This window comes from Lotus japonicus, chromosome 5 (genome assembly GCF_012489685.1).
Source record: "Lotus japonicus ecotype B-129 chromosome 5, LjGifu_v1.2".
Classification (NCBI taxonomy): Eukaryota; Viridiplantae; Streptophyta; class Magnoliopsida; order Fabales; family Fabaceae; genus Lotus; species Lotus japonicus.
The window spans coordinates 42,037,065-42,058,729 of record NC_080045.1 but is presented as its reverse complement, the minus strand read 5'-3'; the positions used below and the strand labels follow the sequence as shown (position 1 = coordinate 42,058,729).

The following is a 21,665-nucleotide window of genomic DNA, read 5'->3' as shown; positions in this document are numbered from 1 at the left end:
ATTTGTGGAATCGCCGCCACCTTCAGGGTTCCAGCAAGCCCTTTTGGGGATCAAGCTTGTCCCACCTAGTGATCGCCGTAATTCTTTATATCGATCGGCAATTCCGATCGTCAGGGAATCCCTGGAATCTTTGGACATGAATTTCATGAATTTTCGTTTTATTGATGGAGCGCCTCGTTAAAAAACTCCTTTCGGAGAAAAAGAGCACGCTTTTGTCACGGCGATACATTGGAGAGACGGCGATGAAGCAGCCTGGGTGACGTGTCGCCTTTTTCCAGTTTCGCGCGCTTTCTTTTGAAAGCATCGTCCTCCTCGTCAAGAATATAAGTGCTAGCGCGAGCACGCATCTCTTCCATCGAACGTGCAGGCTTGCGTGTCAACTTGCTGTTCAACCTTCCCGGTAACAAACCATTCTTGAATGCTAGAGCACAGGCTCGAGGCTGCTCATCCTCTACCTTGACCGATGCAGCGCTGTACCTTGCCATGTACTTCTTCAGTGACTCTCCTTCTTGTTGGCGAATGTTGTATAGATCATTGATCGTCACCTGGTGATTCTTATTCGCTGAGAATTGCACTAGAAACTTGGATGAGAAGTCTCTGAAATTCGAAATCGATCCGCGCGGTAAAGTTGTGAACCATGCCATCGCCGTCGATTTGAAAGTCGATGGAAACATCCTGCATTTCACCGCATCTGATGCCACGATTATCACCATCTTCGTGTTGAAATACAGAAGATGATCCTTCGGATCAGAATCCCCGCTGTAAGAATCCAGAACCAACGTTTTCATATTATCTGGAATCGCCACATTCTCAACGTCCTCCGAGAACGGACGGAACTCAGCTACGGAATCTGCTTCTCTGCCTCCATCATCTTGTTGCTCGCGGCGGTAGAAATCCAACTGAGCTTGTAAATGCTCATTCCGCTGCTGGATGTCGCCAATGTTGCGCATCATATGGCGCCATTCCTCCTGCGTCACTGCCGGTTGTCGCTCCAGAGTAGGTGAATTCTCCGGTGAGCGCTCCGGAGATCCGATCTGTGAAGGCGATGGAGGAGGTGGTGGTGATGGAGGAGGAGAAGGCGGCAAAGAAGTGCGTGTAGTCTGTACTCCCGCTGTTCGCATCGGAGAATCCAAGACAACTCGCTGAGGCCGCCGAGGCGGCGAGGTTCGCCGTCGCACCGGCGAATGATGCTGCTTCCTGCGTCGAGTCTCCATCTAAACCAGAAATGACACAAACTCGATCGGAAAACAAGCACCGACCACAGAATCAAACCAAGAAAAACTTTAGAATCGTCGAATCGTAACTAGAGATCGCCTCTTGCACAATCAGTCCACGTGAATGGGAATAGAAAGTTTATCGTTCCCCACAGACGGCGCCAAATGTTCTAGGAATGAACATTGAAGGAAGGGATAGTACCTAGAGAGTGGAAGAATGTGCTAGAGAGAGAAAGAGAATGAGATAGAGTGCTGAATTTCATGTGCTATTTTATAAAATGAGCCAAAAGTCCCTTACAATTGGTATCTACCTCCTATTTATAGAGCTTGGGCACTACCTATTGGGCCAATTGGGCCTCTGAAGTGGAGGCCCAACTTAAGGCCAGGCTCTCGCCCTTGGGCGGGCCGAACCCTGGGCGTCGCCCCTATAGGGGCTCGCCCAGTCCAGGAAGGCCAGGGATTCGCACCCAAACGACGACGTTTTTGAACTTATCCTTGAAGAGAAAGAAATTTGGGCGCCATTGTTGAACCATAAGGTAATGTCCAAGGATCATCCAAGGCCCTCCATCGAAAACATTTCTGAAGTCGCTCCATTCAAAGAAACAGATAATGAAGTAGTCATTTACGAGGTCAATGACCCCCATGCTTCCACATGGTTTCCAGAGCTTGGCTAGCCTGAGCTTGAGGAAGCGTCTCCCTATCTTCTTCCCTAAGAGTTTCATAATCACCGATTTCCTCCATGGTTTGTGGCCTCCGCTCGTTCTTTATTTGAGAGTTTGATTGTGGAACAGAGGAGACGAGCAAGTCCTTCTTCCCCAGTCAACTCTGTTTCGTTCTGCATCGCTTCATCTACGTCTTCAGATGGCTCGTCCTCCGAGAGCAGGTCCTCTTCGGTCCGGAGTCTAAACGAGTCAAGGTCCTTGGCACCTCCCCCATGCAGATGTCCTAGTAAGAAAGGAGCTTCCTTTTAGGTTTTGTGGCTTGTATCCCCGGCGGTGGGGCAACGATGTTGGTCTCTTTGGGTCTCGCCGTGCTACAGGCTAGCAAGTCCGCCTCTTCAGGAGACAAGGGTTTTGGTTCTTTCTCTCCTAGGGCACTCATCATTTTGTGCAACCCTCAATTTGTAAGCATAATTTCAGCACAAATACAATAACTTACCCATATGAAAATGTCTTATTTCAAAAATCAATCTAAAATTATTTGGGGGGCACAATCGTCATTTGAATGAGTGGACACCAGAATCCTCCACACTACAGTACAGTTGGCAGCAGTGCAGCACATTGCATGCGTTGGTGTTGCATATGTACCTTACCAGCAGCAACAACAGAAAGCAGAGCATGCCCACCTTCTCATAGCCATTTTTCTCTGCAACTAAACCCTACACACCTTTTCTCATATCACCAAAACCATTCCTTTTGCTCCCAAAAAGTTGCAATCTTGACACCCTTTAACTTTTCTGAGCTTCTCTTCAGCTGGTAGTTCCAAAGTTCTCTCCTTTACCATTTTTAAGTTACACAATCTACCACCTCTTTTAAGTTTCACTTTCCCTTTTCTCTCAGATACATTTTTTAGACTAAGTTGTTCATTGTAAGTGTAACATGTGATTTTCTCTCTTTTTCAGAGTTGAAATGGAAGGACAAAGTGACCCAGAGAACCCAGTGCTGCAAGGGTCTTATGACACTGGAGGAACAAGCAATGATGTATCTTATTCAGCTGAGGATCATCTATTTCCAACCCCAAAATTTAACCTTTCAGCATCTGGGAGGAGTTGTAGCCAGTGGACTAGTCTCCCCAAAGTGTCAAAACCATCTCATAATTATGTTGAATATCTTTCAGAATCTTCAACTTATCTACCAAATGCCACACCTGAATATATGATTGGGAGCAGTTATCTACCTCTTGGAGGGGTCAATGGAACAGAAAGAAACTTGTTTTGCAGTGATCCAGGAAATGCTTGTGGTTTTAAATGCATTGATTCTTCAAGTTCAAGCAATGACTTTGACATTAGGAAGGTAAGCTCATTCAACAGAAAAAAAAAATCATCAATTTTAGTGAATTTGGTGAAAATTATTAGTGAATTTCTAGCTGAAATTAATAGGACTTTGATCTGTGTTTTCAGCGTATGGGGTTTTGGAAACCTGATGGAGGAGATGAAGCAATTGCAGTTGAAACTGAAAGTAGTCAAAATCTTCTTTATGCTGAGGTTGGTTAATAAGGCTTTTCAGCATATACATATTTGAATTCAGAGTTTTTTTATTTATGTCTATGAAATTGTTTTAAGTATTTTAAGGATTCTTTAGTATTCTGAAGTTTCTGATTATGATTTGTACTGTTATTTTGTAATAGAGTCGAGCTCCATGGATGATGGTAGATTCAATTGGAAATAAGCACAATGCTTCACAGTTTGATCCAATGGGAATGCTTGGAGCACCCACTTTCCTTCCCAAAAACCCCAAACCAGGATGCAGCTCTTCAAAACAGAAACCTGATCAATCACGTTTCACTGACCGTGTAAGTAAAATTTGGCAATCTTGCCAACTCTAATGGGGTTTCTTGCTCCTTACATAGCAAAATCAAGCACACATTCTCAATTCAAAATGCAGAAATACTAGTGTCACTATTATCTAGTGAACTAACAATCTTATTTCATTTTTTTACCACAATATATGCTTCCTTAGTCCTTACCCATGTACTCTTCTTCAATATAGCATCGCAGGCAACGCATTGCTGAAAACCTCAAAGCTTTGCATGAATTGCTTCCAAATCCAGCAGAGGTAAATCTGTTATTTGTTAATAAGTTTTGATCTCCATAAGGTGGATTGTTAGCAAGTTGTCAATTTATTGTTATTAGCATGATGTTTTCCACAATGATGCCTTACTTACCTATACTCTAACATAATGACCAAGAATGGCAATCAACTTTTTTTTCCTTTCAAGTTTTGGAATATACAGTATGATTGAGGATTTTGGACTTTAGGAATATGCTTAAGAATAAACAATTCATCTCCTCAAAGAATAAACTCTTACATAGAAGAAAATAAAACATTGTCGAAAAGTTCTCCTTACAGTACAGTTTGATACTTAAGGAGCTCAAACATACTGAATTTTACAACATTTTCCATCGTTAACAGAATTTATTTCGCAGGGTAGTCAAGCTCAAGCATACATACTTGACGATATCATTGACTATGTCAAATATTTGCAGCATCAAATAAAGGTACCTTTTAACTCCTAATGTTCTCATCAATTATAATAAGTTGCACTTGAACATTACTGCTTCTGCTTCTGCTTCTGCTTATTATTATTGTCATATTACATGTGTGTTAAGTATAAACATTCTACAATTGCTAAGGAAGATGTTCTTTACAGGAACTAAGTGGAAGTCGATTGCAAGCTGACACAAATGCTATACCACTCTTTTTTCATGAGGTAAATGATAGAGACCAATAAAACAGTAGCTGTGAGAATGAAAGATGAATGGCAATAGATTGATTTTGATTAATGGAAACAAAAGGAAAATACAGTAGATGACTACTCCAGAGCTAGGCTCCTATGAAGAAAGCATAATTCTTCATTCTATTACAGATAACTAATTCTCCGGTACCCCTCAATGACTAACAGAATTTCCCTTTATCCACCTTTTCCCTGGATTCCCGTAACTAACTCTCCTGAGCATCTTTTTCTCTTCCTGCCAGCGCATACTCCTTCTAGGTGCTTCTTTTCTTCCCCTTTCTAACATACACGTTCCACACCTTGGGCCTAGGATTATTGATGTCAGCCCACACTTGACTTTGGGGCCTATCAATGCCACCCTCTTCAAACACAACCTTGTCCTCAAGGTTGAAAACGGGAAATTGGTTCAAAAGGGTTTGTTTATCCTCCCAAGTAGCCTCATCTGCAGACCTTCCCTGCCATTGAATCAGGTATTGATGTATGGTCTCTCCCTGCTGACTGATAGCACGAGTAGCTAATACCTTTTCAGGTTCCACAGGTTCCACAAACTCACCATCTAAACCACTAGGTAAATCCTGCTCAACATGGTAATTGCCTATAGCTTTCTTGAGCAATGAAATATGAAATACAGGATGAATGCGAGAGGTTGCGGGCAGATCAAGTTTATAAGCCACTGCCCCGATGCGTTCCTTGACTGCAAAAGGACCAAAATATCGAGCTGCCAATTTAGGATTGATCCGTCGTGCCACTGAAAGTTGCCGGTGAGGACGTAGTTTGACAAAAACCCATTCTCCCACCGCAATCTGTTTGTCTTTTCTCCTTTTGTCAGCCTGCGATTTCATCCTTCCTTGGGCGCGAAGCAAATGAGCCTTGAGTTGGCGGAGAGCTTCATCTCTGTCCAATAGTTCTTGTGCTACTGCCTCCACCTTAGTTTCCCCACTGGAGAAACGCAAAATAGTAGGTGGCTCACGCCCATAGACTGCTGCAAAAGGGGTAACTCCAGTAGACGCATGGAAAGTAGTATTGTACCAGTACTCAGCCCATGGAAGCCAAAGAATCCAAGTACGTGGTTGATCCGCTATGAAACACCGTAGATAAGTTTCCAGGCAACGGTTTATGACTTCCGTTTGGCCATCTGATTCGGGATGGTACGCCGTACTCATGGCCAATTGCGTACCCTGCAACTTGAATAACTCTTTCCAGAAGTTGCTGACAAAGACAGGGTCCCGATCACTGACAATTGAGCGAGGAATTCCATGGAGTCGCACCACTTCCTTTGCAAAGACTTCTGCCACCGTGCGTGCAGTGTAAGGGTGCTTGAGAGGAATAAAATGGGCATACTTCGAAAGCCTATCCACCACAACAAACACTGTATCGATGCCTTTGACTTTGGGCAGCCCATTGACAAAGTCCATGGACACGTCATCCCAAATCTTCTCAGGGATGGGCAACGGTTGCAGTAGCCCTCCTGGGGACGCAGCTACATATTTTTGCCGCTGGCAAACATCACATCCTTGCACAAATTGTTGGACAGAATTCTTCATACCAATCCAATATAGATTTGCTGCTATCCGGCGATAAGTGCGATAGAAACCAGAGTGCCCTCCTTGCGGAGTGGCATGGAACTCAAGAAACAACTTTGGAATTAGGGAAGAAGAAGCAGAAATGACCAAACGCCCATGGTAATAGAGAAAACCTTGAGTGTAAGAAAATCCAGGTTTGCTGCTGGGGTCTTCCTGCAGTCGAGTAATTATACTGGCAAGTTTCGTGTCCTGATGAACCTCTTGCACTAACACTTGTCCTTCTTCCCAGTTGGGATATGATGTTATCACTTGCAATTCTCCTTCCTCAAACATACGGGACAAGGCATCTGCTCCCTTATTGGTGCTACCCGGCTTATAGACTATGTCAAAACGGTAACCCAAAAGCTTGGCTGCCCAGTTTTGTTGGTCCACCGTAGTGATACGCTGGTGGAGCAATTGCCGGAGGCTCCGTTGGTCAGTACAAACAGTGAAATGTCGTCCCAGAAGGTATGGTCGCCAGTGCTGGATGGCTAGAACAATTGCCATCAACTCCTTCTCATAAGCGGATTTTGTGAGGTTGCGTTCGCTGAGAGCTTTGCTGAAAAAAGCAACAGGTCGCTTGTTCTGGAGAAGAATCGCTCCCACGCCACGGCCAGAAGCATCACACTCGATCATGAAAGGCTTAGAGAAATCTGGTAGGACGAGTACTGGCGCGGTTGTCATGTGCTCTTTTAAGACTTCAAAGGCTTCTTGGGCGCGAGCATTCCAAACAAAACCATCTTTCTTTGTAAGTTCAGTGAGGGGACGTGCTATTTTGCCGTAATCGCGAACAAACTTGCGATAATAACCTGTGATCCCCAGGAAACCACGAACCCCCTTGACATTTTTGGGTGTTGGCCAATTGGTAATGCTTTGAATTTTTGCAGGGTCCATAGCGACTCCCTCCTGAGAAACCACATGCCCAAGATATTCCACTGAAAGTTGAGCGAATGAACACTTTTTCCGATTTGCTACCAGTTGTTGCTTCCTTAGAACCTCCAACACCTTGGCTAAATGACTCAAATGTGACACCCAATCCATGCTGTAAACCAGTATATCATCGAAAAAGACTAAGACAAATTTGCGGAGCATGCTTCGGAAGACTTCGTTCATCAGTGCCTGGAAGGTTGAGGGTGCATTCATCAACCCAAAGGGCATTACCAAGTATTCATAATGACCCTCGTGAGTGCGGAAAGCCGTTTTGTGTATGTCATCTTCTTTCACCAAGACCTGATGATACCCGGATTTCAAATCCAGCTTCGAAAAATAGAGAGCCCCATGCAGTTCATCTAACAATTCCTCAATCACAGGGATTGGAAATTTATCTGGAACAGTGGCCTTGTTCAACTCCCGGTAATCGACGCACATCCTCCACGTCCCATCCTTCTTTTTGACAAGGATTACTGGACTGGAGAAAGCACTCTGACTGTGCCTAATGATCCCAGATTGAAGCATCTCTCTGACCTGCTTCTCGATCTCATCCTTGTGGTGATGTGAATAGCGATAAGGCCTTACATTCACTGGGCCTTGTCCTGCCTTCAAAGTGATCTGGTGTTCTTTTTGTCGTTTCGGAGGTAAACCAGCTGGGGCTGCAAAGACATCTCCATATTCGCTTAACAGTGCAGCCAATTGGTGTTCTTGTTGCTCGTTCAATTTGGTTGGCTTTTCCAAATTAGCCATGGTGGTCTTGGAACTAATCAGAGAAGCCAGAGAACACTCTGCTTGGCCCCAATGGTCTTGGCCAAACACACTTTGCAAAGCTCCTTGTTGATCCTGAGAGTAATCTCTACCCTGTAACAAAATCTCCTTCCCATTCACCTGGAACTTCATCGTTTGCTTTCCCCAGTGGACTTTCGTTTCGCCCAAAGTAGCCAACCACGCTATTCCCAACACCAGGTCGAGTTCCCCCAGATCGAAAAGGTAAGTGTCTACTGAGGTGGTGTATTCATCAATTCGTACCTCCAAATCCTTGCACATACCCGTCGCAATTGCTCGGTGGCCATCTCCCAGGCGAATTCGCAGATCTGGAGTTGATTGAACCTGCCATCCCATAGCCTCAACCACGCTTCTGGACACAAAATTGTGGGTTGCCCCACTGTCGACCAAAATCACGACGGGCACTCCGTAAATTGATCCTCGGAGTTTCATGGTGTGGGTTGGTATAGGCTCAGTACCCATCACCATGATGCTGCAAGCTCCGTCGTCTCCTGGTTCTTCTACTTCCGCCTCGGCTTCCGATTCCTCTCCACCCTCTTCTGATTCGTCGATCACCATAATCCTGAGCTGCTTGTCAGGGCATTGGTGTAGAGGGTGATACTTCCCTCCACACTTAAAACACAACCCCTTTTGCCTTCGATCTAGTAGCTCATGGTACGGAAGATGGCGAATGCCTCTGTCGCGCGGTGGCGTTCGCAGATTCACCTTGTCCTCGCGCCGCTCCCCCTTTTCTTCACGATTCTTAATCATTACCCAACCTTGATTTGTTTGACCCGTTGACCCGAGACCCGCAGCTGATTGATGGGCCGGGCGGTTGTACGAACCCGACCCGGAACCCAAACGAGCGATTCCTCCTTTCGACCCGGCCCACGAACGTCCTGGCCCATGGAGCTCCGTTTCCACCGCCCTGGCCAAAGGAATCAGTCGAGAACGGGGTAACGCTACCAGGGTCCGCAAGCTTCGTACTCTGGCTCGTATGTCTTCTCGCAAGCCATGGATGAAGTATCCAAAGAATTGTTCATCTGGAAGATTGGGGGTTTGGGACAGCAAGCGCTCGAATTCCAACACGTATTCATCGACGGTGCCTTTCTGCTGGAGATCGGAGAGTTGTTCGAACACATCTCCTTTGCTTGCAGATCCGTACCTTTCGAGCAACTCATTCGTGAGTTTTTCCCAAGTGAGGCCTGGATCCAGATGCAAGAGTGAGTTGAAGTAATGGATGGTTGAACCCTCCATGCACAGATGTGCGAGGTTAACCTTGACCTCAGGGCTTGTTCCCATGACGTGAAAATAGACTTCAGCTCGGGCAATCCAACCCGCTGGGTCCTCGCCATTGAAGAGTGGAAGCTCTACTTTCTTTGCAGATTTCCTGAATTCATCCAGCAATCCTCCGTCCAACTTAGTCCAACCGGAGACTCCGGAAGGACTTCCCTCCTCAGATCCTATTTTGATCGGAGTTTCGATGTTATGACCATTTCCCGATTTGTCTTGCTCCTGCTGCTGCTTGGACATGTTCAGAGTCAGCAGATCAAGCAATTGAGCCTGATGATTCTCTGCTCGTTCCTGCATAGTAGCCAGGGTGATTCGCAGGTTCGCTACTTCCTGTTCCAGGGCTGCAACTTTCGTCTCCATTTTCCTTGGTGGCATACGGTGGTGCTCTGTATCACTCTCCTCTCACTGGTAACCGCTTCGATTGATCCGGTAGGTCGGACCAATTTGATAGAGACCAATAAAACAGTAGCTGTGAGAATGAAAGATGAATGGCAATAGATTGATTTTGATTAATGGAAACAAAAGGAAAATACAGTAGATGACTACTCCAGAGCTAGGCTCCTATGAAGAAAGCATAATTCTTCATTCTATTACAGATAACTAATTCTCCGGTACCCCTCAATGACTAACAGAATTTCCCTTTATCCACCTTTTCCCTGGATTCCCGTAACTAACTCTCCTGAGCATCTTTTTCTCTTCCTGCCAGCGCATACTCCTTCTAGGTGCTTCTTTTCTTCCCCTTTCTAACATACACGTTCCACACCTTGGGCCTAGGATTATTGATGTCAGCCCACACTTGACTTTGGGGCCTATCAGTAAACATCTATGCTTACCTTAATTTCAGTAGGCACACAGCATCACTATGAACTCTTGTGCTTGTTCAAATTGTGCTCCCAAGAAAACATAGTTTCCCGAATCACAGAGTCTAATCATTGACTGCAAATCCTTCAATATCTTACTTCCAGGGTTATGGGCATTATATGAACCAACAGATGCTGAATGAACCCCTTGAAGAGATAATGGGGAAACTACTTGAAGAACATCCAGCAGCAGCCAGTCAGCTACTTGAAAGTAAGGGTCTTTTCCTGGTGCCTATGGCTTTGGTTAGTGACTTGAATGAAGCTATGCAAGTGTTTGGCGGGAATGCACTTGTCTGAAAAAGCTTTGTTTGTTGATTTTATGTCTTCATTATAGTGATATCTATTTTGAGTGTTTGGATCATTAAACAGGACGCATAAATAGTATTAGAACAAAATTGCTAGTAGCTGTAGTAGGATAATCATTTATACATCTTTGATTTAGTTTTAAAAGCCCTGCTATGTTTGACCGAATCAGTTTTAAAATCACTGAGGGCATCTGCTTTCAATTACATGTCATAGTACTTGGGCGTCTCTCGCATACTTGGGGGGGTATGCGAGATCAAATTCGAACACAATCAAGGAGTAATGGAGTTGTTCCTCATCTTGATTACCTATGTGGATGGAACTTGTTGCTCTGCAATCAGAAATAAGAAAATACTAGATGTTAACTTGTCCATTATGTGGTGCTGCCGACCATTTTTGGGATCAAGATAGATGAAGAGAATCGTCGAGGCCATTATCAATCGCATGACATGGAGAGAGGATCACGCAGTATTCCTCAGACACTGAGCACCCCTAAGAGGATGTTGAAAGAGTTGAGCATACTTTGTCACTTGAGGCACTATGTAGTCCCTTCCAGTATGAATCTTAAGGAGTATAATGTCAAGCTCTGAGGTCATCTAAAAATCCTTGTATGGCTTGAAGTAAGCCAGTAAACAATAGAGTCAAAGGCAAATTATCCCCTTTTAACAAAGTCTTGCTCAGGTATAAAGGGTTTAGGAGTCCCCGCAACAGCATAGTGGATCAATTGCAGCCGGATAGACCTTCATTTGTACATAATTCAGTGATGCAACTCTATATAACTTGCTCAAGCCCCTTGTCTGGCACGCTTCAGATCCTTCTTTAGGATTCCCGCCTTCCCAATCCAACTCCCATTTTCCTCTACCGCGACAAGATGTCAGTTTTATACATAGCTGCTAGTGTGTTTTTTGACAAAATGAAACTGTCATTTAGTCTGTGATAAATTCCATCCGGGTCATTTATCTTACTATCTTAAGCCTATTTTACCATATTCACAAATTTACTGATACATCAAACCTATGAATCCAAATCCAAGTTAATTTGGAATACTGAATCTAACCATTCTTTCTTGGGGGGTGACCATTATAACTATCTTAGTTACGTTAGTTTATTTCAACAATGGTAGCTATATTTCAGTTATAAATATTTACTGACTGTTGACCATTTATACACATTGTATCGTGAGTTTATCAGTTAATGCAATACTGCATCTCTTTGGTTCACCAACTCTCTCTTTCTCATTCTGAATTTCACAGCGCAAGAATAGTATAAATGTGTGTGCAAATGAACAAAGGTTCCCTCTAATGGTATGTTGTAACTTATGATCTTAAGCAAATCATAGTTTCTCATTTAAAAACAACGATTTTATTCATATTATCTGTTGAACTATTTTGCTTGATACTTCTATTTCAGACATTTAGTCCTTGCATCAATACATAGAGCAGCATCTATAAAAATGTGTTTTAGATGTAGCACAAAACCGTGATACTCTTTTTTTTTTGTTAACAGATACTTTTTTTTATTAGAATAACAAAACCATGATAATTACATTCAATAATATTGGCAATTTGATGATGGAATATGAACTAGTCTAATTTGGTACCACACTAGCAGAGAAGAATATCAACAACGACCTACGCAATACGTTGACTTACTACTCATATACTTGTAATTGAAATTAGAATGTGGCATGCTAAAGGACAAGAGTATGAAGTGTCCCGATATTGGACACTAACACAACACCTGCACTCAGGAGATAATTTGTTGTGGTGTCTGAATAAAATGATTTCTTTTTTACTGTTCGTATACTTGAGCTAACACATCTTCTTGACTGAATATCTCTATGACGCTTATATTTTGGCTTAATTGCACCTTTGGTCCCACACGAATTGTGTTTTTGCATTTTTTGTCCTACACGAGTGAAAATAACAGACCGAGTCCTAAATGAATGGCTCTGTTAGCATTAATGGTCCTTCCGTCAAAATTCTAAAAGAAGTTACTTACTACACCCCTCATTTTACTATTCTCACCCCTCTCTTCATAAATAAAAAACAAAAACAAATTAAAAAATAAAAAACCCAGAAAACTTCTTTAACCCCTTCATCTTCTCCAACCACTTCATCTTCTTATTCTTCTTCATCTTGAGCAATTTTAATAATGGAGCATTTAATATACTTGATTCTTTTTACTTTATTTCTTTCACAAGTTATTCAAGTCAACTTAAAACCTTGTCCAGTTGTCCTATTTACCATGCTTAAAATCTGCCATTAGGTTACTGATTAAATCAAAATTTAAATTCTTGCACTGCACATGTGTTCTCTAATTTTATAAGCAAAGGAAATGAATAAACAGATGCTCCTGTTCCTATTATCAAGACAAGGCAATTGCTCAAGATGAAGAAGAATAAGAAGATGAAGTGGTTGAAGAAGATGAAGGGGTTAAAGAAATTTCTGGGTTTTTTATTTTTTAATTCATTTTGTTTTTTATTTATGAAGAGAGGGTGCGAATAGTAAAATTAGGGGTGTAGTAAGTAACTTCGGTTAGAATTTTGACGGAAGAACCATTAATGCTAACAGAGTCATTCGTTTAGGACTCAGTTTGCTATTTTCATTCGTATAAGACAAAAAATGCAAAAACGCAATTTGTGTGGGACCAAAGGTGCAATTAAGCCTTATATCTTTTGAAAGAAGTCAACCCATAGAAGAAATTGTCAATTTTACACTTATCAACAGGGAGGCTAAACTTTTTCATTTTCAATGATGATGACCAGGAAGGGGAAAAGTACAGATATATTAACATTTTTTAAAACAAAAAGTACAGATATATTAACCTTTTTTTAGAACAAAATGGTTTCTTTTGTGCATATAACACGTTCTTATAGAGTTTAGAAAATTGTTTTAATGTTTTCTTTCTAATGGAACTAACTTGTGTTGCTGACTTTAAGAATGTTGATATAAAAGCGGGTTCATACTTTTTGGAAGTTAGTTGTGTTATAGTGCCAATCTTGTGTCACAATGTATGTCGGAGTCACTGCTAGAGCTCTCATTCTTGCATTAGTAGAAATTTTGGAGAAACATTTAAGCACTTAATTTTAGTCTTTTTTTTTTTAAATACTAGGTTTTATTGTGAAAAGTTTTCACACCATTTTAAATGTAAACTATTTAGACTATTTTTCTTGATAGATGCTTGATTGTGAATTGTTTGATATATGTTCTCTCAAGCATAGTAACTTCATTGTATAAGTTGTACACATACCAATACTTGTTAGAAAGAATCAAAGAGGAAGGAGATCAAACGAAAGAACTCATTAGAATACCCAGTCCGGATGGAGAAGGAGGAATAGCTCAGAGACAATGAACAAGATCGATGGGTGGTGCCACAGGTGATGCAAAGACACAGGACGACCAAAGACACAATCCACTAGTTGTAAACAACATGGTTAACTTGCACCGCGTAACTGTAGATCAACTAAGAGGCACTTTTTGCCAAATCCGACAACGCATGCACAAAGAAGAACGACAAGTGGCTCAGCGAAGTTTGAAGATGTTACTCAGGGACAACAGCTCTAGGAAGCCCCTCAAGCCTGCCAACCGCCCGAAGCATTCATCATTGTAGGAGGAGACACATTGACAAAGTAAAAAAACGACACTTAATTGCCTATGAGATCTCCCTTCTAGTGTCAGGACTGAATGACTCAACGGACTCTTGAGTCCATCGTTCATTTTCTCAAACGAAGACTATGACGCATCGACCCCGACCATGACGACATTTTCATCATAGAGGCATTCATAACCAAAGCGAAAGTTAGGGAGAATTTTGGTTTCCCAAGGAAGCTGAATCGACATTTTATTTTGGGATGCTTTCCAAAAAATAGGCCTAAAAAAAGGCGACCTCCTGTCGTTCGAAACCAACCTGAACAGTTTCACAAGCGACCACATTGTCCCCTTAGGGTAGATACAAGCACACCCACTACAAGAAAATAACGTTTTACTGATAGCTTTTTATCAACAATCTTATCACATCACATTGTATATCACATTCATTATTTTCTCTTTTTTTTCTGTTGGGTGCTCACACCCAATAAATGTCTACGAATATTGGAGTTAAATAAGCTTAGGTAACTTTGGTGAACTGTTTATGCCATGCCAATAATGCCATATAACACACTGTTTAAAATTTACCTATCCCAAACATTTATCGGCACCTGATATCAGTGCTATACTCGTATTTGTGCTAAGTACATAATGAGAATATTAAATTTGTGCAAGTTATAGCTTTCAAAAAAAAATTGCACAAGTCGAAACAAAAAAGTATATAATTGGAGTCTAACCCACTTGGGTAATGGAATCGATTTGTTTGATAGGGGAAAGTACCTTTGGTAATTGAATTTAATGGGCAAGCAAAACAATGCCTACACTATTGTTGTGCTGTCCAAACTGTAGATTCGATTGTCTTGTAAAATCACTCTACAATCTACATATCAATGTCAACCTTAAAATAGGACTATATATAGTGATATGAATCGGACAAAACACATGAATTTATGTGATCATCCACTTATAAGCAAAGTTGAACTGCACAATCAAGAAATGGAATTGGTCTTAACTGGAGAAAATGACCTTTCATTTCATACTATAAGTTTGGATCAATTCGAACAAAGATCCATTATGTTTTTATCCTGTACGAATCTCAAGTCATATTACCACAGCCAAACCTTCGTTGTCATGCACGATATTAAAGAACACAGTCAGTGTCAATTGATCTTAAGTTACCCGGTACTTTTCCTTACAGTTCATCAGAACAATTGTTTGCTTAGGTCATTATTCTGTTTCACATCATTGATCGTTTCTGCACTTAAGATTGCCATGGGGCACTAATCAATTGGGTCACTATGAAGAACCCATGCCCGTGGACAAATCAAAACTCAGTAGGACACTGCAGTGTTATACACAGATCATTTGAAATATCTTGCTAACTTGTTTTGTTTCTTTTCTGGTCGGTCTAAATGACCAAGTGGCCAAATGTCATTCGCGTTGGCTCGAACGACCAAAATCAACATGACGATCAAGTCACTTGTCGAACTAAGGAAAGCAAGGCTTCTATTGTTCAAACCAATTGGTGGCTACGTACAGAAGTTAAATTGTTAGAATCATGATCAAGCTAACTCAACCAGGATTGAAGTCTAAATGTCACTCGGCTGTAACACGGTTAACTCTCCTTACAAGTCAAGTTGAGTCAATCTTGATGTTATAACTTATAAGTCAAAGTTAGCCTGTCTATGTGTATGAATACATAATCTTTTCTCAGTTTGTAATTCGTTATATATCATCGGTAAGATCTTTTATTTCTGCACAGTTGAAGAACAGGAACATATATATTCAACCTTCTTCTATACAGATTCATTTCCAGTACGGATTATATTTAATTTTTCTGATGTTTTATCGTACCTGTAGTAAAGTATATATATAAGACTAATTCAAAGATGTCCAATATACATATATATAACATATCAGTATAAATTAAAAAATTTCTCTTTATATAAAGGAAGAGAATAATTACCCTATCCTGTGAGACAGGTTGAGTGGAAAAGCTGTTCTAATCACTAAATGCAACCAAGCGCCAAATGGAAAACGTATATTTATATTTATATACATATAAATACACACACACACACAAACTCATATACATACAAAATTCGAAAGAAACAAAAATTAGGGAATAATGAGAAAGACCTTATCATGTATATATATTCTTTATGCAATTTGCCGCACTTTGCTACACAATCCACCAAAGGCACAGAACCTACTGTGCCCACTTCATGAAGAGCTTCTCTGAGCCTGCACTGGACCATTATGGTTAATTTTCTATATAGCATAAAGCACAAAAATATATATATTGACAGAATATTTGACATGACCACTAGCTTCCATTCTATTTGACTATCAATAATTCCTACACTAACTTTTTATTCATAAACAGAGAGGCAAGCAGTGTCAGTTCTTGACCTCTGTCCTCAGCCTACTCTATAAATATTCAACAAACTTCTCCCTCATTCTCTCAATTGAGTTCTCATATGAGCTTTCAAAGCTTCTTACACTCCCATCTTCCAGGCCTAGAAGCACAATTGAACTCAACCTTATTAGGTTCAGTTCAATCCTCACTCTGCTTCTCCTAATGATAGCTTGGCACTACTAAATAAACACCACCACATTATCACACCCAAAAGGCCAAAATTCAACCTTAGCCTAAACCTTAGCCCTTCATAATCACCAAAAAATTCTGCAACATAAAGATCACCTTCCCATTTAAATAGTATTAGCTCAAATAACTGACATCTTTACCTGTCTACTTCCTAATCAAAATTCTATAATTTCTCACTCTTTTTCATAAATTGGGTTGATCAGATACCAATTTTGCAATTCACCATGTCCATCTCAATGCTAATGTGCAGACTAAGACAACCCTTAATAAACGTTCCCTGCAGTGGCAAAAAAATGAGCATGAGGCAGATTCAAAAGGAGAAGGTAGTGTTGGTGATGGGAGCTACAGGGACAGGAAAGTCAAAGCTCTCCATTGACCTCGCCACCTGTTTCCCCTCAGAAATCATCAACTCCGACAAGATTCAAATCTACGACGGCCTCGACATCGTCACCAACAAAATCTCCAAGGAAGAACAACGTGGAATCCCCCACCACCTCCTCGGAACTCAAAACCCTAACACAGACTTCACCGCCGGCGATTTCCGTGACTGTTCCACCGCCGCCATTGACGCAATCACAAGCCGCGACCACCTTCCGATCATCGCCGGAGGTTCGAACTCCTACCTGGAGGCGTTAATCGACGACGACGACTACAAATTCCGATCGAGGTACGACTTCTGCTGCCTCTGGGTCGACGTGGCAATGCCGGTGCTGGACTCATACGTGGCGGCGCGTGTGGATCAGATGCTCCGGAGCGGAATGGTGGAGGAGCTGAGACCGTTTTTCAACGCGAACGGCGACTACTCGAGAGGAATCAGAAGAGCGATTGGGGTTCCTGAATTCGACGAGTATTTCCGGCGGGAAGGGTTCGCCGATGAGGAAACGAGGAAATTGTTACTGGAGCGAGCGGTGAGGGAGATGAAGGTGAACACGTGCAAGCTCGCGAGGAGGCAATTGGGGAAGATTCAGAGGCTGAGGAATGTGAAGAGGTGGGAGATTCACCGTGTTGATGCGACGCCGGTGTTTCGGAAGCGTGGGGAGGAGGCTGATGAGGCGTGGCGGAAGGTGGTGGCAGAGCCTAGTGCTATGATCGTAGCGCAGTTTCTGTATAAGGCAAAGAGTGATGTGAATGTTGTTTCTGGCGGTTTCAGAGTGCCGGCGGGTTCAACGGAGAGTGTTATGGCGGCGGCGACGTGTTAGTTATGTTCATAGAGGGTGGTGGTTGCAATTTTGTTCAGCCCAGAAATAATAATTATAAAATTGATAATAAGGAAGAATTTGCAGTTGATTTTAACAAACAATTTTTACCTCAACTCTATCTCTATCATATATTGTAGGAGTATCAAAAAAAAAATATTCATATATTGTAGGTCAGTTTCAAAAAAAAAAATTTGTAGGTACTCTGGTAATAATAGAAAATGATCAGTAAACAAACATTAAAAAAAACACTTAAGTTTGGAAAAAAAAGAGAATCTTTTTTTTTTAAATATAAAAGAAAAAATGATATCTACTGAAGTGTATGCATTATGTATAGGTATTTTTTTTTAAAGTATGCATAGGTATTATTACTAATTTTACTGGGGTTGTCTAAATGACCCTAGGTAAAAAATGAGTTAAATAACCTAAGTCCTAGATGTCTCAATGATATTATTACATGTGTCTTTAAAAAATTGCAACTCATGTTACATGTGTCATCATAAAATCCAATTCATTCTATTATTCATTTTCTTTTATATTTTTGTCAAATTCATTTTATTAAATAATTTATTTATATTTTGAACTCATCAATTAGAGTAAACTACACAATGAACAACTTTTCAAAATAAAAAAAACTAAGAACCCTAATCCCCAATTTTCAATGTTATATTTTAATTCACGAATTATGTCTTAGATTTCATTCATCTCCATCCATTCCAAGCGAAGTCGAGCAAGACGCCCAGGAGCTACATATAATGCTCCAAGCCATGCCAAACATGTCACTCCACCCTTTGTCCACACGACAAAATTCATATCATCAATATCGTACAAATGAAAATTTACAATTCCAAATAAAAGTAAAATTGCCTGGAGTTTATTTTGCTTCTAAATACATAAACATCATACTTGCACTTGCACAAAGCAAGATTCATTCATCCTAGATCATCGATCCATGTCTCCAATTGCAGCTCAAGAATCACTATCATACAATTATACGGGATAAGGGCATCGAGAACATGTTAAACAAACCATTCAATTATTGAAATGTTGAGATGAATAAAACCCAAGGCATATGATGATTCTTGAATTGAAATATAACATTCAAAATTGGGGATTAGGGTTCTTGATTTTTTATTTTTTATTTTAATAAAATGAATTTCATGAAAATATAAAAAAAATGATGAAATGAGTTGGATTTTATAATGACACATGTAACATGAGTTGGATTTGTTAAAAAACACATGTAATAATATCATTGGCACAACTAGACTTGGGTTATTTAACTCATTTTTTTACCTTGGGTCATTTAGACAACCTCATTTTTACTATATAGCATTAGTGTTTTCTTGGCAACCACTATATAGCATTAGTGTTATGATATATATAATTGGAAATTCCTCTAACATTTTTGTTAAAAAATGAGTTTAATCAACATTCTCACAAACACTCATCAACACATCGTAAATTATTGTTGTAAAAGACTGCTACAAATTATAAATTATAAAGGGTTAATGAGTTTCACTAGAAATGTCTCAGCATTTCTGTTATAAGAGCAATAAATACAATAAACTAATAATGAACCAATCTAATGGTCTTTGTAACATACCAATCAATTTGGATAAATCAGAACTTTCTTTTAGCCGAAATGTGGATGATATTTGTAAAAATGCCCTGCAGGATCGCTTACAAGTTAAGACTGTTGATAGTCATTCCAAATATCTTGGTCTCCCACCTTTGTTGGTCGTTCTAAGAAACAGGTCTTTGATTTTGTACAAGACAGAGTCTGGAAGAAACTTAAGGGTTGGAAGGAGAGCTATTTGTCAGCTGCAGGCAGAGAAGTTCTTGTTAAATCTGTGGCCCAAGCAATACCAACATACATCATGAGTTGTTTCTCTCTTCCGTTGGGTTTGTGTGCGCACATAGAGAGCATGATTGCAAAGTTCTGGTGGGGAAGCAAGAATGGAGAGAAGCGTATTCATTGGGTGAAATGGGATTCCTTATGCGACTCAAAAAACGAGGGTGGTATGGGATTTCGTTCTTTCAAAGCTTTTAATGATGCTTTGCTTGCTAAACAAGGGTGGAGATTGTGTCAATTTCCAAACTCTCTATTGGCTAGAGTTTTAAAAGCAAGGTATTACCCGCGACAACATTTCACTCATGCTTCCATTGGTCATTGCCCTAGCTTCACCTGGCGAAGTATTCACCAAGCTGGATGGATTGTCAAGCGTGGCTCCTTTTGGCGTGTGGGTAGTGGAAGTGAGGTGAATATATGGATTGATAATTGGCTCCCCTTGCAACATGGTCATAAAGTTTGGTCTCCAAAGCCTCAGGACTGTGTGGCCACGCACGTATATGATTTGATCGACAGGTCTGTGAATGATTGGAATAGAGGTCTGGTAGAAAACTATTTCCTCCCTTTTGAAGCGGACCAAGTGCTGCAGATACCTGTGATTAATCTACAAGCGGGAGATAAGTTTACCTGGGCTGAAACGGCAAATGGCCAATTCTCGGTTGGGTCTGCATACCATTGTATTCGCTCCTGGGAGAAACTTGAAGCTAAAGGAGCATCCGCAGAGGGTATCGATCGGAGGTGGCAGAAGCTTTGGCATCTCCATGTGCAACCGAGACAGGGGCATTTCATGTGGAGGGTTCTACGTAACATCGTGCCCACACGGAAGAGATTGTGGAACAAAGGGGTTGGGTGCCAGCCTTTCTACCCACGATGCGTTGGTGTGGAGGAAAGTTTGGACCATGCTCTTCGAGATTGTCCCTGGGTTAGATAGGTGTGGTTCAGCTCAGTCTTAGGTATTGTATGGGAGAGGAATCCAGAGGAGTCGTTTATCTATTGGTTTCAGCAATTACTTGAGAAGGCACCTAGTGATGTTGTAGAGAATGTGTGTGCTGTGGCATATGGGATTTGGCAAGCCAGGAACCGATTGTGTTTTGATAATAAGAGAGTAGTAATGTTGCAGAGGTTGCGTCGAGAGCTACTAAGGAGCTTGCTGAGTATAAGTGCCAGTTGATGCAGCTGAGAGAAGGTGACCGACCTGCTCCTTCGCAGTCTTCGCCGCGAGTTTGGAGTCCTCCACCGCTGGGTTTTTTCAAGCTCAATGTTGATGCGGCTGGAACTGGTTGCGTGTGGGGTTTGGGGGTCGTGATTAAAGATGAGGGAGGTAATGTGGTGGGAGCTCGTTGTCGTCGGGAAAGTCGTGCTTGGTCACCGGAGATGGCTGAAGTGGCGGGCTTGGTGATGAGAGTCCAACTGGCTCGTGATAATGGCTTTTGGTCCTTTAATGCAGAAGCTGATTGCCAATCTGCAATTCTAAAGGTGCAGGCAAAAGGAGTGTGTAGTGCATATGTTGATTTGCTGGTTCAAGAGTTGCAGTGCATGGTGCCTCTTTTCTCTTCAATTTCTTTTTCTCATGTATTTAGGGAGGCGAATAATGTTGCTCATCATTTAGCTAAGCATGCCCTTGTATCTCACGATGAACTTTGGTTAGGATGTACTCCTCCTTGTATCCAATCTTTTATTGCCTCAGATGTTATACTGAGGACAAATTAATATAAGTTCAATTTCCAGTCAAAAAAAAAAGCCTAAGAGAGCTAAGTTGGGATCATACAATCTTATCACTGGCTAACGAGTAGGGATGTTAACGAGCTGGGTTGGTTCAAGTTTGGTGTAAAATAGTATTTGAACCAATCTAATGAAATTTATTTGATTTGACTCGATCGGTTTTTTTTTATAAAAAACCATCAAATGTAAACCAAACTGATCCAATTGAAATTGAGTTTGTTGATTCAAGTCATAGGTATATAAAAAAATAAATAGTTAAGTTTTTCTTTTTTATCTGCATAGTTTATCATTCTTATGTTTATATTTTCGAATTTTAG

At 41.1% G+C, this 21,665-nt stretch overlaps 3 protein-coding genes across 3 annotated transcripts; all 3 read left to right on the top strand.

Annotated features, from left to right (window-relative positions):
• The first annotated feature begins 2,462 nt into the window (after positions 1-2,462).
• On the top strand, positions 2,463-11,670 carry LOC130718847 (uncharacterized). Its single transcript, XM_057569474.1, has 8 exons — positions 2,463-2,689; positions 2,836-3,226; positions 3,334-3,417; positions 3,561-3,725; positions 3,923-3,988; positions 4,360-4,431; positions 4,584-4,643; positions 10,183-11,670. Exons 2-8 carry the CDS (start codon positions 2,843-2,845, stop codon positions 10,372-10,374), a joined length of 1,023 nt encoding a protein of 340 aa, XP_057425457.1. The 5' UTR covers positions 2,463-2,689; positions 2,836-2,842; the 3' UTR covers positions 10,375-11,670.
• Positions 11,671-16,450: 4,780 nt separating this feature from the next.
• Positions 16,451-17,945, top strand: LOC130720980 (adenylate isopentenyltransferase 3, chloroplastic). The gene has a single exon (XM_057571694.1). It carries the CDS (start codon positions 16,803-16,805, stop codon positions 17,775-17,777), a length of 975 nt encoding a protein of 324 aa, XP_057427677.1. The 5' UTR covers positions 16,451-16,802; the 3' UTR covers positions 17,778-17,945.
• Positions 17,946-19,702: 1,757 nt separating this feature from the next.
• Positions 19,703-21,336, top strand: LOC130719570 (uncharacterized). The gene is made up of 2 exons (XM_057570189.1): positions 19,703-20,351; positions 20,747-21,336. Exons 1-2 carry the CDS (start codon positions 19,703-19,705, stop codon positions 21,334-21,336), a joined length of 1,239 nt encoding a protein of 412 aa, XP_057426172.1.
• The last annotated feature ends 329 nt before the right edge of the window (positions 21,337-21,665 follow it).

What these genes read in the sequence shown, in the direction of transcription:
- LOC130718847 (XM_057569474.1), top strand. Translation starts at nt 2,843, where the DNA reads ATGGAAGGACAAAGTGACCCAGAGAACCCAGTGCTGCAAGGGTCTTAT. An exon ending in ATGACTTTGACATTAGGAAG is followed by an intron (nt 3,227 to 3,333) that starts GTAAGCTCATTC and finishes CTGTGTTTTCAG; the next exon opens with CGTATGGGGTTTTGGAAACC. An exon ending in TACCACTCTTTTTTCATGAG is followed by an intron (nt 4,644 to 10,182) that starts GTAAATGATAGA and finishes TCTTACTTCCAG; the next exon opens with GGTTATGGGCATTATATGAA.
- LOC130720980 (XM_057571694.1), top strand. Translation starts at nt 16,803, where the DNA reads ATGTCCATCTCAATGCTAATGTGCAGACTAAGACAACCCTTAATAAAC.
- LOC130719570 (XM_057570189.1), top strand. Translation starts at nt 19,703, where the DNA reads ATGATTGCAAAGTTCTGGTGGGGAAGCAAGAATGGAGAGAAGCGTATT. An exon ending in TAAAGGAGCATCCGCAGAGG is followed by an intron (nt 20,352 to 20,746) that starts GTATCGATCGGA and finishes GTAATGTTGCAG; the next exon opens with AGGTTGCGTCGAGAGCTACT.